Source organism: Hyperoodon ampullatus (genome assembly GCF_949752795.1).
Source record: "Hyperoodon ampullatus genome assembly, chromosome: 7".
Classification (NCBI taxonomy): Eukaryota; Metazoa; Chordata; class Mammalia; order Artiodactyla; family Ziphiidae; genus Hyperoodon; species Hyperoodon ampullatus.
In genome coordinates this window covers 74,498,881-74,515,542 of record NC_136920.1, presented here as the reverse complement: position 1 = coordinate 74,515,542, position 16,662 = coordinate 74,498,881, and the positions used below count along the sequence as shown (strand labels likewise).

Sequence of the window (16,662 nt, the reverse complement as noted above, 5' to 3'; positions counted from 1 at the left end):
ACAAACACAAGTGGTATAAAAACACTCAGAGAAGGTGGCTTTGAGTAGTTTGTCCTAGAAAAACAAACACAGCTTGGTCTGCGAGAAATATGGCAGACAGTAAAACACGTTAGCACTGCTGGCGGTGTGTGGCAAGACTAAATATTTACTTTAAAACAATACTTGGACTTCCCTGGTGGCTCAGTGGTTAAGAATCCACCTGCCAATGCAGGGGACACAGGTTCGAGCCGTGGTCCGGGAAGATCCCACATGCCACGGAGCAACTAAGCCCGTGTGCCACAACTACTGAGCCTGTGAGCCACAACTACTGAGCCCACGTGCCACAACTACTGAAGCCCATGCGCCTAGAGCCCGTGCTCTGCAACAAGAGAAGCCACAGCAATGAGAAGCCTGCGCACCACAACAAAGAGTAGCCCCCGCTCACTGCAACTAGAGAAAGCCTGTGTGCAGCAACGAAGATGCAACACAGCCAAAAATAAATTAATTAATTTAAAAAAGGAAAAGAATACTGGACTCAATGGCTTTTGTGAAGAGCAAAACGTACTTTTGAAATAATAATAATATGTGAGAGATCTCACTCTTCTCGATCAGAGAGGACAGTTCCAAATGGCCCAATGTAAGGTCCCTTGGGGAAGCATGAGGTCACTGGAGGAATTAATCCAAGTTCATTGATAAGTAAATTACTTACTATTTTTTCATTAGTAAGGGGCAGCCATTGGCAGCTGTAATTCTTTACTAGGGGAGTAGCTCCAAATCACTTGCTGTCAAACCTCACATGTTTCGAGGAGACCCCTGGCTCACCGGGTCTGGGGTAGGTGCTGGATTCGAATGCACGCATCTGGTTACTGAGATGAAGACTACCCACAAAAGAATACCTCTGCCATCTTAACTAGGCTCTAAGCCTCAAATTTCAGATCTAACATCAATTGCTGATCTTCCTTGGACAGAGTTACTGATGGAGGAAGAAGTCAAGAAAATAAAGGATTATAAAACACACAGTAGCCTAGTATATTAGGGTTTTGAAAAAACCCCAAAGATTTCCAGAAATGTAAGAGAGCTCGGGAGAATGAATAGTTATGGGTAGTTATCAATTATTGAGCCTATAATCAAGGTCAAGCACTGTGTTAGGTACTTCATATGCAGACTTTAAAGTGAAATGGAAAGTTTCCTTGAGTAGACTCAGGCTCAAGCCAGGAATTATGTGGGCAAAAGCTGCAGATAAATATTAATTACCTTCCCGGTCCAAAGAAGACAAGCTTTTGAAGTTGCTTTTCATTTTAACAGCATGCTGGGAGTCACGCAAGTGGCTTTCTGACAGGCTCACACACACGGATATGTGATCTCAAGCTGGGTTGTGCGCTCCCAAGCAGGAAGCCCTGCCTCTGAGGCATCTCAGCACCTTCCAAAACCTCAGGCTCTGTCTTCTGAGCCTCAGCCCTCGCCAACTCACGGCTCTGCGGTAGGGCTCCTTTATAGACTGATCTAATGGGGTAGGAGATCTCTGCCTCTACTCTGACCCCTCACATCCTATAACCACACCACAGTTAGAAAGCTGACTTAACCACCTAATAGCTGAGAGCCTCCATGATGTGGCCTGACCCTTGCCTTTCTTTGATGCCTCCCTCCTTTCCACTTCCTTCTCCCCTCCACCCCAGCCTCTTTCCCACATCCAAGCCATAGATTCTAATTACACTGAGCTATTTATAGTTTCCAAATGCACCGTGGGCTTTTGCACGAATTACTCTTTGGTTAGAATGCTGCCCTTCCCATGCATCCTCCCCTATACAGCATTCATCAGATGTCACCTCCTCCAGGAAGCCTTTCCTGACTTCTTCCAGCCCCACCAAGACTGATCTAGGTGCTCCTCCTATATATTCCTGCAACCTTCATCCTTTATTGCTATCACAACAGCTGTCATGTTATAGCAAAACTGTTTTGTCTCTCTGCTGTACCAGAGAAAGAACACTAAGATGACAGTGATTGTGCCTGCTTTGCTGTTGAACCCACAGTACCCGGGGCATAGTTGGCACTCAAACAGTTGCTGAATTGAATGCCAGTTGGCAGTGCCTCCTGAACACGTACTTGTGTATATTATAATTACAGAGCAGTCAGCTATTTACTGTGGAGCCTTAGATTTTTTTTTTTTTTCTCTTAAGATGAAAATTTTCAGAAAGAGAAAGGGAAATGAACATTTCTGAGCACTTAATCTGTTTCAGGTACTGATCATGTGACACCCCCGAGAGCTAAACATTATTATTCCCCAACACACAGATGAGCAAAGGCAGGCTCAGAAGTTAAAGAATTGCCCAAAGCACAATGCCGGTAAGTGTCAGAGCTGACACTCACACCCACGATGCTAAAGCCTATGTCCTTTTTATTATACCACACTGCTTCTATAATGCTCAGAGGTAGCAATGGCTACCGCCCTGGGTCTGTACTCACATTTGCCGTCAGCTGGGTGGTCAAAGCGGAAACCTTCTCCTGGGAGGCATCCAGCTCCCGCCGTAGTTTTCGAATCTAAAGATAACAAGGGACAGAGTTACCTGCTTTGGAAGTCTACTTACAGGATGAGCTGGGAGAAATAACTGATAATAGCGAAAGACGAAATCCAACTAGCCAACTCTTCCTTACCTCTTTTTTTTTTTTAATTTTTAAAAATTTTTAATTTATTTTTACTTCCTTACCTCTGACTGGCATTTTTCTTCTGGCTGTAAAGAAAAACATAGAAGAAATTAGACCAGTTGGGGAACTAAGAACAGTATAACCCTGCCTACAGGGAGGACCATATCTGGACACTTAACAGCAGTCTTAAAGATTTATCAGTTTCTTTCCTGATGGACTTTTCTGGATAAAGTGGTTCAATTAATATGACCAATCAGAAAGGCCAAATAGGAACAGCACATTATTTTAAGAAACGAGAAAGAATTAGGAAATACGCTCCTGTTTTGGTTGTGAGGAGCCCCCTGTCCCCACGTGGAGGTGATGACAGGGAGAAGCTATGATGAGAAGGGGATAAGCTAGGGCAGAGTTGCCAGATTCAGCAAATAAAAAAACAGAACACCCAGTTAAGTTTGAATTTTTTTTAGTTTAAGTATGCCCCATGCAATACTGGGGACATACTTATACTAAAACATTATACGTTGTTTACCTGAATTTCACATTTAACTGGGCATTCTGTATGTAATCTGGCAATCCTACCTGGGAGGCAGGGAGGACGGCTCATAGATTAATTCTGCCCCGTTTTCTCCCTCCCTCCCATCTCCCTAGGGCACTGAAGCAGCAGGTCAGGAAGATTCCCGAAGTGAGGGGGGCTGGGAACCCCTGTCAGCCAGCCTGGTGACTCCCCAGGTTGTAAGGACGAAGGTGGCCTGTCCCTTCCTGCTGCTCCATCTCTAGTCCCCCAGTTACCTGTGACCCTGGGGAGTAAAGACGAAGCCTGTGGGCCCTCTCACTGGCAAAGCCTTCCATACTGAGCCCTGGGTCTGTGGTGACACCGCAGTCGGCCAGCCAGAGACTACGAGCTACTTACCTCTTGCCATAGGGGGAGCCCACATGGGTTGGGGGGACCTGCAGCAGGGGGAACTATTCCTTCTCTCTTCTGGGGTTCCCGGGGCAGGGGTGTCCATAAATGAAGAAACCCCTAACCCTCCCCAACTGCCCCTGCAAACACACCCTTTCTTGGAAATACTGGAAGTGTTCCTGCCTTTCCCTCCACACCCCACCATTTGCACTTCACTGGGGTGGAACAGTGACTTGGGAGCCAGGTAGGTGAGTGAAAATCAGGAAGGACCCTATTTTGTCCTTGAGTCCTCTATGTGTGTCCTAATCCAATTTCACTAGTGATAAACCCATTCTTTTAAAAAGTCAGCATCTGGTTTCTGGTTTCTACTTCTCTATTAGTTCAGGATGCAGAGGGGTATGATTCATTAGGCCCCGTAGTCCCTATACCTAACAGCTGGGACAGGTGGGTAGCCTACCTAACAGCCGGGACAGGTGGGTGGCCCTTTCCTGTCTGACCACCCTTCACATCCTGCTCCCACTGCCCTCACCCCTGATCCTGCCCCAGAAGGCCCTCCCTCCAGGCTGGCTTCTAACAACAGTAACTAATTGTTAGGTACACTGGGGCCAAATCAGTTAATCCTTGCAGTAACTCCACAAAGTCGGTTTATATTCCATCTGAGGATCAGAGAGGTTAGATATCTTGCCTAAAGTCACACAGCTGGACAATCTCCTCATCTAAGAAACACTTTCAGGAGAAGGTTTGGAGAAGTCCTCACGGCTTACTCTTCCCTCTCTGATGATATTCAGCCATCTCTCTTTGTCTGTCCATCTGCCTGTCCATCAATTCATCCCCACCACCATCAGATATTTATTGATTTCTAACTATGTGTCAAGCACTGTTTTAAGAACCTGGGATACAGCTGTGAACATGACCAAGTCCCTCACATCTTATGTTGCTTACGTTCTGGCAATAATAAGTAGCATTTTATTGAACACTTACTATATGCCAGAGACGGTTCCAAGCACTTGACATTCATTATTCATTTAATCCTCATAACAACCCTTTCAGAAGGTACTGATATAATTTGCTCATGGCGACAGCTGATAAGTGATAGAACTGGGATTGGATCCAAGGTAGTCTGGCTCCAGAGCCTATGATCTTAACCAGCACTTTCTCCTGCTCTGACTGTAGCGACATTCTCCTGGAGGCCTTCCAGAAATAAGGCCCTGGCTTCTGAGTCTGATCCAAAGCAGAAAAGTTAATGGTGATAACGTCACAGCTATCTAACATTTGGGAGGCGAATGGAGGTCTCTTAGCAGGCTGAACCATCCACGGAGGACCAGCCCTACTTCTAAACACTTCTATCAACAGCCTTCCTTGGGCGGCTGCCACTGTCTGTCTCGGTGCCCACCTGTCTCTGGGGTTGGAATGCTGTTCTCAACAGCAGCCTGGAGAAATCATGTGTTTTGTATCTTGCCCCAGCTGCTGCTGCTCTTCTGTACATCTGGGAACTCCGAGAGAAGCTCCGGGCCTCTCTCCACTAGGCAGTTCCCCTGGAAACTCAACTGTTGCTTCCTACCAGCCAAGAAAGCAAATGTGATGCCAGATGTGGCCTCTTCAATTTTTTTCTACTCCAAGGGCCGGCCATGACCTCTTCATGGCATTTGTTTAGCATCAGGCTGTCTTTTTTTCCTTTGTAATTAAAATTACAGGCAAATTTCAGACAGAATGAACATTCTTGAATATCTAAGAATTACAGGGATTTCAGGGGGGAGAAAACCTATTATCATCCAATAAGAGCCTTTAAAACACTCTGGTCTTTTTTTTTTTTGTGATATGCGGGCCTCTCACTGTTGTGGCCTCTCCCGTTGCGGAGCACAGGCTCCAGACGCGCAGGCTCAGCGGCCATGGCTCACGGGCCCAGCCGCTCCGCAGCATGTGGGATCCTCTCGGACCGGGGCAAGAACCCGTGTCCCCTGCATCGGCAGGCGGACTCTCAACCCCTGCGCCACCAGGGAAGCCCAACACTCTGGTTTTAAACAGACTCTTTGGTCTGGGTTGGTGGCAACTTAAGAGACTCCAAAGATCTCTTTTTAGACAACAAATACGAACTTATTTACCTTTTCATTTACAAAGGCGCCTGGGCATTTGTTTCTGAATTTCATCATCACCAAGGAGCTGATAATAGATAAGGGACCACACACCACTGCTTGGTGGTAGCAGAGCCTAGCCAGACTTGCAGTTTTCCTTGGAATTAGCATACCACTCCATCATGAAAATATTCAAAGGTTAGAGTATTTTGTAAAAAGTCTGCAAAAGCAACTTACATTCTCAGAGAAGGCACATATAAAGAACAGTACATGGGAACCTTTGACTCACTGACTAGTGGAATGTCAGAGGCTGTAGGGACCTAGGAGACCAATTGGCCTAGCTCCCTGAGGCCAAGGGCAAAACGGAGACCCCCAGAATAAGGAGGTAATTTGTCCAAAGTCATACAGTAAGGGAAGAACTATGAATAGGCCTCGGGTCTCCTGCTACCCAGATAAACATGGAATTAAAAATTATTATTATTAGGTCTTTGGTAATTTGTGAATTTATATCAACTCAGAAAGGACAATTTCAAATTTCATGAAAACACGAACTTCAGGTCCACACACCTAGAACAAGAGCTACTGAAAGAGAGGCCTGTAGCTGTAAGAACTCCCGGTGGTTGGTGTGAAGGGAAAGCAGCCAGGAACTGCAAGTGATGGTTTCCTGCATCTGAATTCTCACAGGTGGAGGAGCTCGTGCTCTTTCCCTCCCAGGCTGGCTGACGCAGGCCAGCCCCCATTTTTCACTTTTCTGAATGAAAAGTGTGTTGACAGGAAAGCCTGGGAACTCCCTGGGAAAACATGGGGTTTGGGCACTGAAATGTCTGGTATGGCTGCACTGCACCAACCCTGTGAAACTAGAGTTCCACACCCCCCGCCCCCCACCGTGCCCTCTGTGCCTCTGGCTTCCTCTTTCGGAAGCAGGCCCCTCTCTCCACCTAAACCACGCCCTTAGGGCTCAGCCCAGAGCCTGGCATATATCAATACTTGGTGCCAGTAAATACTGTGGAAGAAGTCAATCTAGGCTGAAAAGTACCACCTCTGGTCCGGTACCCAGGTCACAGAGTTTCATTCTAGACGGAAGGACCCAGTAGATGCAATAGCTGATAGTTAGAAGGCCATCCCTATGCTTTCTTGGATAACGGCTTAACTAACCCCTTCCCAAGGTTACCATATATAAAGTCTTTAAAATGAAAGTCAGGACTTTGATAAAACTTCAGACAAGTTGACTAGCAGAGGAAAGAGGTACTGTGGAATTGGAGGGGCAAGGCGGGTAGGAGCAGAAGAGAACGTTTCTAGATCCTTCAAATCAGACTGTGTCAGCAACCACTGAAGTCTGTTTGCTCACTATAGGGCTAAGAAAGAACAGTCAGGCCCTGGGCTCTTTGACTTGATTCTGGGATGGTCTTTAACTTACAGAGGGCTATCTACAGTCTGTCCCACTATAGAGCCGAGATACCTGGCATTACCAAAAACTGAATTATTAAAACATCTGTCCTCCATGGAATTAAGGGCTAAAGAATTCCCAATTCCTAATTAATCAAATGGTTTTTTTCCTACAGGAATTCCCGAGTTAAAGTTTTTAAGATAGTTATGCACAGAGCTATAAAAAGTAAGCATACTGAATAAATCCAGTACTATATTTGATTGTTTGGCTTTTGTTCAGTAGACCTCTCACTGATGACAGCTATCATTTACGAGAGCTTCCTCTGTGCTGCATACACTCTATTCATTGCTTTACGTGCATTTTCTTATTTCATGCAAACCTATTTTTTGAACACCTACTATATGCTAGGCCCGGTTCTATGCACTAGGAATAAAACCAGAAAAAAATCCTTGTCCTCAAGGAATTTATATTGCAGTGAACAGTAATATTCATAACTTTAATTCTCATTACAACGCCACAAGGTAGGGGCTGCTGTTCTTTCTACTTTACAGACAAAGAAACTGAGGCAGACACAAAGTTGAAAAAGGCATCTCATACATTCTAACTAGTTACCACTCGAAGCACAATGCCACCTCAACAAAAGTCAGCTCCTGATTTATTGGTTGGTACATCAGTAACTGTTTGTGAATTTCAAACCTTGTTCCCTAATTAATTGATTGCCTTATAATGGAAATACTCTCTCTAGGAGACATGTTATTTTATTTTTGACACACATAGCCACACAGCATTGATTTATACTCACTGTAGAATAAATTGATGACGTGCTGGAAACCAAGGAGAGTGAGGATCCATGAACTGTTTAAAAAAAAGAAAAGAAAGGAGAGGTGAATTGCACAGTTGGCCACTATTGAGCCAAAAAGGGGAAGGGAAGGAGAAACTCAGCATTAGAGGACACTACCAGGCTTGGAGCAATTTAACCTCATCTTGACCCAACCTTTCCTGGTTTGGTGACAGGTCAGTTTTAAGTAAGGAATAATTTCCTATGGGAGTCATTTCTCTATCACCACATTTTTTTTCTTACACCATTCTATATACTACCCCTGCTCCAACTATCAACATAACACATAATTACTAAGTTAAATGTTTCAAGTACAGAGAAATGTTAAGAAGCATTTTCACTGCCATAACCTGTGTGATTCATAATTCTATTACCCAGAGGCAACTTTTACCTGCTCTGTTCCAGCATACTTTATTCCTTTCTTTTTTCTAATGTATTCCCTTAGGGTTAAGATTGGGTTGCATATATATTTTATATCCTGCTAGCATCTGCCATTTGTATAAGCAAAAAGATGAGCTGATTATTTTGAGCATAGGAGGCTGGCTGTTGGCCATGGTAAATTCATTCTAGATGACCATGTGGTAGAACATTGTATAGAAAACATATCCACAGAAACATAGATTCTTCATTTGATTTCTATCATATCTACAAAGTGGCCGCTTTTCTGTTTGTGACTGGTATTTTGGGTACCATCCTTGTACCCTCCTCACCCTCTCCTGCCCCCAGCCAATGGAGACATTTTATTTTCTGTTTTCATGTAATTTAAACCATGGTCTTTTCCAGGACTAGGTATTCTGGCTGACTTTTCTTGGAAACCAGATTCTTTTTTATTTTTTTATTTTTTTTTGCGGTACGCGGGCCTCTCACTGTTATGGCCTCTCCCGTTGCGGAGCACAGGCTCCGGACGTGCAGGCTCAGCGGCCATGGCTCACGGGCCCAGCCGCTCCACGGCATGTGGGATCTTCCCGGACCGGGGCACGAACCCGAGTCCCCTGCATCAGCAGGCGGATTCTCAACCACTGCGCCACCAGGGAAGCCCGGAAACCAGATTCTTTAATGACATTTTCTTAGTAATCTCCCAACAACTGTTTGAAAGACAGAAATATGCCTGTTGAGACATCACAGACCTTCTAATGGGGCATAGCTTCCCTGACCAGGAGTGGAATGCCTCTACCCCACACTGTGCTCTCACCTGTGGTCTGAGAGTGGGAGGCTGGGGAGGAACTTTCCATGTGTACTAGACGGCTTTCACCTACCACCCAAGGAGTGAACTCAACTTGGATCAGCGGTTGGCAGAAGCTACCTGCCCACAGATATCCCAGCAACGGCTCAGCCGACCACTCTGGTGCCTCCACACCGTCTCCCCAATAAAGCTTCCAACCTCCCATCCTTCACTTAGGTGCTCCTATCGCACTCTGAATCCTGCATGGCTCTCTCAAGCATGGCCTGCGTGGTATTTTGCCGTCTCAGTCTCTGCCCATTCAGTTCCTTTGGTTTAGGAAGTTTCCCATTCCTGCCCATCCAAATCACCAGGATCAGCTCCAACAGCATCTTCTCCTGGAGCCCTGTCTCATTTCCCCGACAGCCACCATGATGGGCTTCCTCCCTCCTCTAACCCACACAGCTCTTGGCTTGCGCTTCTGGTCCTCTTCTCTCTTAGACGGTGCCAGTTGCTCTGAGGCTATCCCTGCACCGTCACTCAGATCCACCCTCTTCAGCAGTGCCCGAGGTTCTAGATCTTTTCCTCCTTTCTTTCTCCATCCATGACTCAACTGGCCCATGCCCCTAAAAAATCAGTTTAAGGTGTTAACGGCCAATAATGAATTTCAGTGTTAATATGTCCACACATTAACAGAGGCCTCTCATGCCCCAACCTATTGGCCTAACGGTCCAAAGGGGTAAGTTACTTTAGCCCCATGACACAGACTAGGGGGGAAATAATGCTGGAGGCCAAGCTGAGGGAAGAGAGGTGACTAGCGTGGAGCCATCCTTCAATCACACTGTCCTGCCAGACGCCCATTCCGGAGGCCTGCACAGGGCTGCTGCATGGACTTGGGCTGCTGAAAAATGGAGGTTTGTCTCTTATATTTCTCTACCTCATACACATGGATTCACTGATACTGCCTTCAGCAATACCTCAAGACAAGCTTGGGGCCGCAGGCAGAGAGGAGCACATCTGTCAGGCTTTGGGTAGAGGTAATTTTTTTTTTTTTTTTTTGTGGTATGCAGGCCTCTCACTGCTGTGGCCTCTCCCGTTACGGAGCACAGGCTCTGGACGCGCAGGCTCAGCAGCCATGGCTCACGGGCCCAGCCGCTCCGCGGCATGTGGGATCCTCCCGCACCGGGGCACGAACCCGTGTCCCCTGCATCCGCAGGCAGACTCTCAACCACTGCGCCACCAGGGAAGCCCGGAGGTAATTATTTTTCTCCGTAATTAATTCCTCTCACTTGTAAACAGCAACAGCAAGGCTGTGGTCCAAAGGAAGAGTCCTTGCTTTCCAGATCAACCCAAAGCTGAATATGGCTGCCTGAACCACTGCAGTTGGCCTTCCTTCAAGAAACCTGAGCCAAGGCAGAGCCTGGGTTATGTGGCTGGGATACTTTTGGACAACAGAATGCTTATGAGACTTACAAAGCCAGAGCAGCAAAAGCATGCTCTGCGGCTTCCTCCCTACACCTGTACCTCCAAAAATGTGAAGATACAAGGAACCACAGAGAATATCTAGGCCTTCTCTGCCACTGACTAATCTGAAACCCAGAGAGGTTAAACAACCTGCCTAAGGTCCTACAGCATTCAGGAACAGGATCTGCAGACCAGAAATCTGGAGATGGCTTTGCCCCTGAGTGACCTTGTTTACTGGTATCTGAGGTTTTTTTGTTTTTGGTAAAGCTTTTTGGTATATTTAGAATGGTTTCCTAAACCCCTCATTCAATCTACACAGGCACAATCTGGGACCAAACAAGCAAAAAGTGCATGTTTGAGAAGAACTAGAAGGCACAGGTAGGGGTGAAATCACAGGATGGAATGAGACAACTGGGCATATTCCAGCCAATAAAGCAAACAAATGCCTCTGCTGTCACACTTGGGCACCATATATATATCTACATCTATAGATATAGACGTAGATATATGTATATATTCAGCTTCATACTAATCAAGCACTTCCTCATACTACTGTTTGAAGTGATCCTCATCATCATAGAGAATTTGTAGGTAATATTCCCAGACAGGGCAGGAATTTCTATCCCTAATGAACACAGGAGTAAATTTAGGTCCAGAGAGGCTAAGCCATGTGGTCAAGCACACACAGCTGGCCAGGAGCAGAGAGAGAAAGTGAGTCTGGGTATTGCACTCTAGTCCTCGCTCCGCCACTGGGGGCTGTGGAAGGAAGGAGTCGGTGAGAATGAGATGCAGTTCTGATGGCTAATGGGCTGCCCTCTCAACCAGCGAAAGAAGCATAACTGAAAACGGCGACCACACTGATGAAGGTTCAGGGTTTGCTTCAGACACGTAAGAAAGCCCAGCTGTGGCCCAGGAAGAGACAAGTGTAAGGCAGGATTGAGTAGAAACACAGAGGGCTGAGAATCAGGAGTTTAGGACATAGTTTTGGCTGCAAAAAGTCCCCAAGTCACTTCCTCTCTTCAACTCTGCCATAAACAAAATGGGGTTGAAATGGCCCATGGGGAGAAGGATAAAACAAAACATGACAACTATAACAATAGCTACCATTGACTGAGTACTTACTATAAACCTCTTTCAAAGTCATTCTGCTAAATGCCTTGCAGGATTTATCTCACCTAATCTTCACTTCAATCCTCTGAAGTAGGTACAGTTATACTTATTTTCCATATTCTAGTGAACAGGAAATAGGCTGAACAGGGTCAAGTCCCTTACTCAAAGTCACCTTGCTAACAGTGGAGGTGCCAGGACTTGAATCCAAGTGTAACTCGGGGGCTAGAAAACACAGGAGAGCTGCAACACAAGATTTATTTACTAATAAGCTGCTCCATTTCTTTGGGTTCCATATGAACGGATTTAGACTGCACCAGTTCTTAGAGATGACTGGTAAAGCCCCTGGATTTTTTTTTCTCCAAAGACATTCATTTGAAAAGTGCCTCAAGCATCTCCCTAAAGTGCACTATTAAAGTTGACTTGAAGATTGCATAATGCATCTGATGGAAATTAATTTACCTGAAATAACCTTGAAAGGTTGCACCTGGGCCATGCCTGTACCTCATCTACATATTTATGACTTCCATTTCCTTCAAAATGGAAAGTGCTAATTAAATCCCACAAAAACCTCACTCAAGTACTTGTGCTAATTCTTCCTAAATTTTCTTTCTGCCTTCTGGCATATGATATATCTAACTGCCTCTTATCAATATAAGGAGGTTCTATTCGGTCCAAACATGAGATGTGAATTTTTTCCCAACTGTTTCTGCAGTACCAGGAGTTTATACATTCAAGAGGGGGGAAAAAAAAAGTCATCCCCCAATGGAACTAAAAACACCTAATTGCACAAGCCCTATTTTGTTTTTGTAATGTAATAACCTTGGAAGAAATAAAATCAATCTGATGCCAAATTTCCCAAAAGATGAAGATGTTACATGTTTCTTAGTATATCGACAGCAGTCTCTACCCCTTCTCCCCAAATTTGATTTTACCTCTGTGCTTCCGTTCCACATCACCGTGAATCATCAGGGCTTACAAAAGTCTAGACACTGCTTGTGGGCAAGCTCTTTTTATCAATGTCACTTTGACATCCCAGATATTCCACAGTTGTGCTGCCTGACGGCTTGATTCCAGATGGAATTAAAAAACCCATCTGATGATGATACTGTAATGGACCTTTATGAGGTCAAGTGTGCTTGTTTGGACAAGTTGCAGCACTGAACATGGTTCACTCAGGTACACACGGGACAGAGCAGATGAGTAGGGCACAGGGCACTCTCCACTCACGAGTCATTATCAGGAGGGCTGGGAAATGCTTTGTGGCCATGCTTGGTTCGCCCACTGATCAGAAAAATGTTAAAGACAAACTGCCTACTCCTTCGCCTTACGGTCAACGTGCCCTCCACGATTACTACTGATTTCTAGCTCTTAACTCCAGAAAAACGCTCTCAGTAACTCAGGCTCTGCCCCTCCTTAATCCTCCGTCCCAGTGGGTTCCCACAGATGGATTTACAGACTGAGTCTCTGCTCACTGGACTCAAATGATACATAAATCAGAGTGGACAGAATTAAGGAAGATTAACCAGGGGGCAACTGCTCTGTAACTAAACTCTTTACAACTTTCGTTAAAAAGAACACTGGGCAGGGCAGAAGCTGACGTCTTGCATCTCTCTCCCTCTTGACTTGTTTAGGGGTTTCCTCGACAGTCACAAGTTTATTTGTTCTTTCCTACCAGGAGGACACTGGCCATATTTCCCCATTCTCACAGGGACCTGGGAGCAGAGGGAAGTGCCTGTGACTCCCCTCCCCACCCCCATTCTGTTCTGTCACTGGCAGAAAAGGCACAACTAGGGCTATGGCCCTCAGCCTCGGCTCCATTTGCTCCAAGAGTCCCCCCTCCTCTTGCTGGGACTTCCAGCTGCCAGGACATCAATGCTGAAGCTCAGTTTTTAGGCTGTAACAGGTACTAACATTACTGGATGAACATTTATATATATTATCTCATTTAATTCTCATGATTCCATGAGCCTGGTACTCCTACTTCATCAGTGAAAATACAAAGGCACAGAGAGGTGAAGTTAACTTGCCCAAGATCATATACCTAAGAAGTAGTGGAGCTGGAATTCAAACCCTGGTATTATTATCCCATATTCTTAACCATTCGTCACGGGTACTGACACCAATGTCTTATCATCCCCATCTGTGGGAAGCTTTTGGGAGTGTGGGTGATGTGCCTTTCCAACATTTTGACTGCTTGCTCCCCTAACTCACACTTTGACTGAAGTAGGAAAGAGAAATGAACTGAGTTAGGAAGATGGCTGATGAAGATACCCACTGTAGTTTCCTCCCCAAATTCTGATTCAAATGAACAAAACAGAAAAATCCAACACCAGATATTCCCAGTTAGCAAGCAAAGAAGGGAAAGGGCAAAACTGAAAGCAACAAACTTAAAAAAACTGGTGCTTGAGAAAAGAAATAGAAAATTCTGGAGCAAAGGGGAGAGGCGTGGCTGCCGACAGCCCCCCAAAGCCATACGGGCGTGTTGGCACAGGGAAACGAACCCTCCAGTGACTGGCATTGCCAAGATGTTGTGCCAGCGGCTGAGTCTCACAGTGGAGGTGCATGCCAAGTAGCTAGGGTCCAAGTCCAAGGGAGAGAAGCCTGGAGCGGAACTCGGTCAACCCCAGGGTTCACCCGTGTTTTGTCTTCCCTACAGTCCTGCGAGCTTAATTAAGAGTCAGACCCTACTATTCAGAGTTCCCCAGCCCCGCGCCCCAGAGTAAGTGGCGAGTTGGAAACTGGTACAGGTGGATTCTTAGGTCAATGAAGTGAACTCAGTATAGAGGACTGTTAACCGCTCTGCACAACGTGAGAGAGGGTCAACCTCCTTGCTTCTTACCTTCTTCAAACCCATCCCGGAATGAGCCTGAGCGGCTCATGGTTCTGCTCTTCTCGTCCAGGGACATGGAGCTGTTCCGGAAGCGGCTGTCCGTGTACGGGTCGTACTGCCCGTCGGCATTGGAGAGGCTGTGGGTCCTCAGCATGGTCGGGTTGGACAAGCTCATCTGGGTGACAGTGGTGGGACTCGCTGGAAGGAAAGGAGTCAGTCAAAGCGTTGGAGATTCATGTCCTGGTTCAAATCCCGAAGGGGGACGAAGAGGAGGCTGCTTATGATCAGCCATCCCCGTCCCTGTCAACTTCTCTCCCTTGTCTATTTTCTCAAAGGTGGTCACACCAGCATCTGAGTAACACACTTACAGCTAAAAATAAGGGAAGAAAGGTGGGTCAGTTCCAAAGCGAGGCTCTGGGCCTCAGCTTTCCAACTTGGCACATTCAGACAAGCTAGTGTCACCTTCCAGGCATGAGCTAATTACTTTCTGGGCTCATCTGGAACAATTCTCCCTAAAGCCAAAAGCCCAAAATAGTCCAGCCGGGCTTTTGATCAGATGGGAAGCATTTGTGCACGACAAGAAACTCCTGCCTCAAAGAGTTACAGCCAGGAAAGAACAATATGAACACAGGTCTCACTGTCTCAGATGGGGAAGATTTCATAATGGTGCCTGCAGAGCTTCAGTGCAAAGGGGGTGCATTTACCTTAGCTGAAACTGGCTTTCTTATTAAAATCCTGTCCATTTCAGTAACGTAAAATAGTTCAGAAGTATGCATTCGGTTCATTAACAATGAAGAGTTAACCCTTACTTGATTAGAAGCCCTTAAAGACTGAGTTTATTGTTCACAATAATCAGAAAAGGCTGCCTCTCTAAAGAACGAGATGAGACTGGAAAAAATATTTCCCTCTCTTTCCATCTTGGAAGGCTCAGCTCTCACCCTGCCACCTTCCTGTAACCTTTCCCAGTCATTTCAGCCAGGACTGTTCTTTCCTTTTTCTAACTGTGTATACTTGCTATCAGATCATATGCAGTTTTTACATGGATTCATATAAAGCTTTGGACTGTTCTCTTTTACCTATCTATGAGTCTGTGTGGGTGTTTGTCTTTCTAAAAAAAGCATCCAGGGCTTCCCTGGTGGCGCAGTGGTTGAGAGTCCGCCTGCCGATGCAGGGGACACGGGTTCGTGCCCCCGTCCGGGAAGATCCCACATGCCGTGGAGCGGCTGGGCCCGTGAGCCATGGCTGCTGAGCCTGCACGTCCAGAGCCTGTGCTCCGCAACGGGAGAGGCCACAGCAGTGAGAGGCCCGTGTACCGCAAAAAAAAAAAAAATTTGTTTTTGCTTGAATTTTTTATTGCCTGAAGAATATAGCATATGAAAATCACAAGAATGTCAAAATGAAAAGTCACTAGGATTCAAACGTATAATACATTATCAGATGCAGTAAAATATTAATTAACCTGAACTCTGCATCAAAAAAAAAAGTATGGAAAAATATCTAAGTTGTTTACATAAGAAACATATACTTAAAATAGAAAGTATAAGGATGTTACAGTACAAGTTAGAAAAGCCAACACTTATTAACTTATTATTTCTTAAACTAGACTACCTTTGGTACTTAAACTTTTAAAAAAACAATCCCTTCTATTTTGTCCAAATGCACTTCATGGATTCAATACCAACTTCAACTCAAAACATTAAGCAAGATTCACTTAGTTGTGGCATGGAAGATGTGTATTTAATAAATGTATGACAATATTTCACTTTTTCTAAAACTGCAAAATATGATCATGATATGATTAAGATCACCATATGATTAAGAAATCTAATACTTGTAAACTTTATATCCGTTGACATGTCAGCAGGGACTGTGTTACATATTCTTTTCCTTTCCTCACTGTGACAGTCAAAGCATGATGTCACCGGTAGGCATTTCCAAGAATATCTGCTCAGTCAAAACCTGATCTTTATTTCTGGTTTAATAAAGCAATGAGGATGACCAAACATGGGATACGCTATAAAACCTACATCTTCAGAGGTCTTAGAATACATTCTTCTCATTCCATGGATGGTTTGCTCTTTGCTATAACCCCACCTATATCAACCATGTAGAGAAAATGACTGATAGAGAACCAAAACACATTTTTCTTTTCTTTTGCTATCAATTGCCTATAATCAAACTACACTGCTGAGGGCTGATCAGATACTGAGAGTGATGTGACCACTTGTCTCTTTCAAAATGCAAGATAACCTCTGCCCTAAGGCGCTGATCAACACAGTTAA

At 45.3% G+C, this 16,662-nt stretch overlaps 1 protein-coding gene across 3 annotated transcripts in view; it reads right to left on the bottom strand.

The window, feature by feature from the left end:
* The window catches only part of NAV2 (neuron navigator 2), a gene marked incomplete at its 5' end in the record, with an annotated part of 768,636 nt that overhangs the window by 40,059 nt on the left and 711,915 nt on the right, over positions 1 to 16,662 (bottom strand). For all 3 annotated transcript variants that reach the window (XM_079709585.1, XM_079709583.1, XM_079709584.1), the window contains 4 exons: positions 2,443 to 2,517; positions 2,685 to 2,708; positions 7,782 to 7,834; positions 14,390 to 14,578. In XM_079709585.1, coding sequence (XP_079565711.1) covers positions 2,443 to 2,517; positions 2,685 to 2,708; positions 7,782 to 7,834; positions 14,390 to 14,578 — 341 coding nt within the window. The remainder of the gene's footprint in view (positions 1 to 2,442; positions 2,518 to 2,684; positions 2,709 to 7,781; positions 7,835 to 14,389; positions 14,579 to 16,662) is intronic.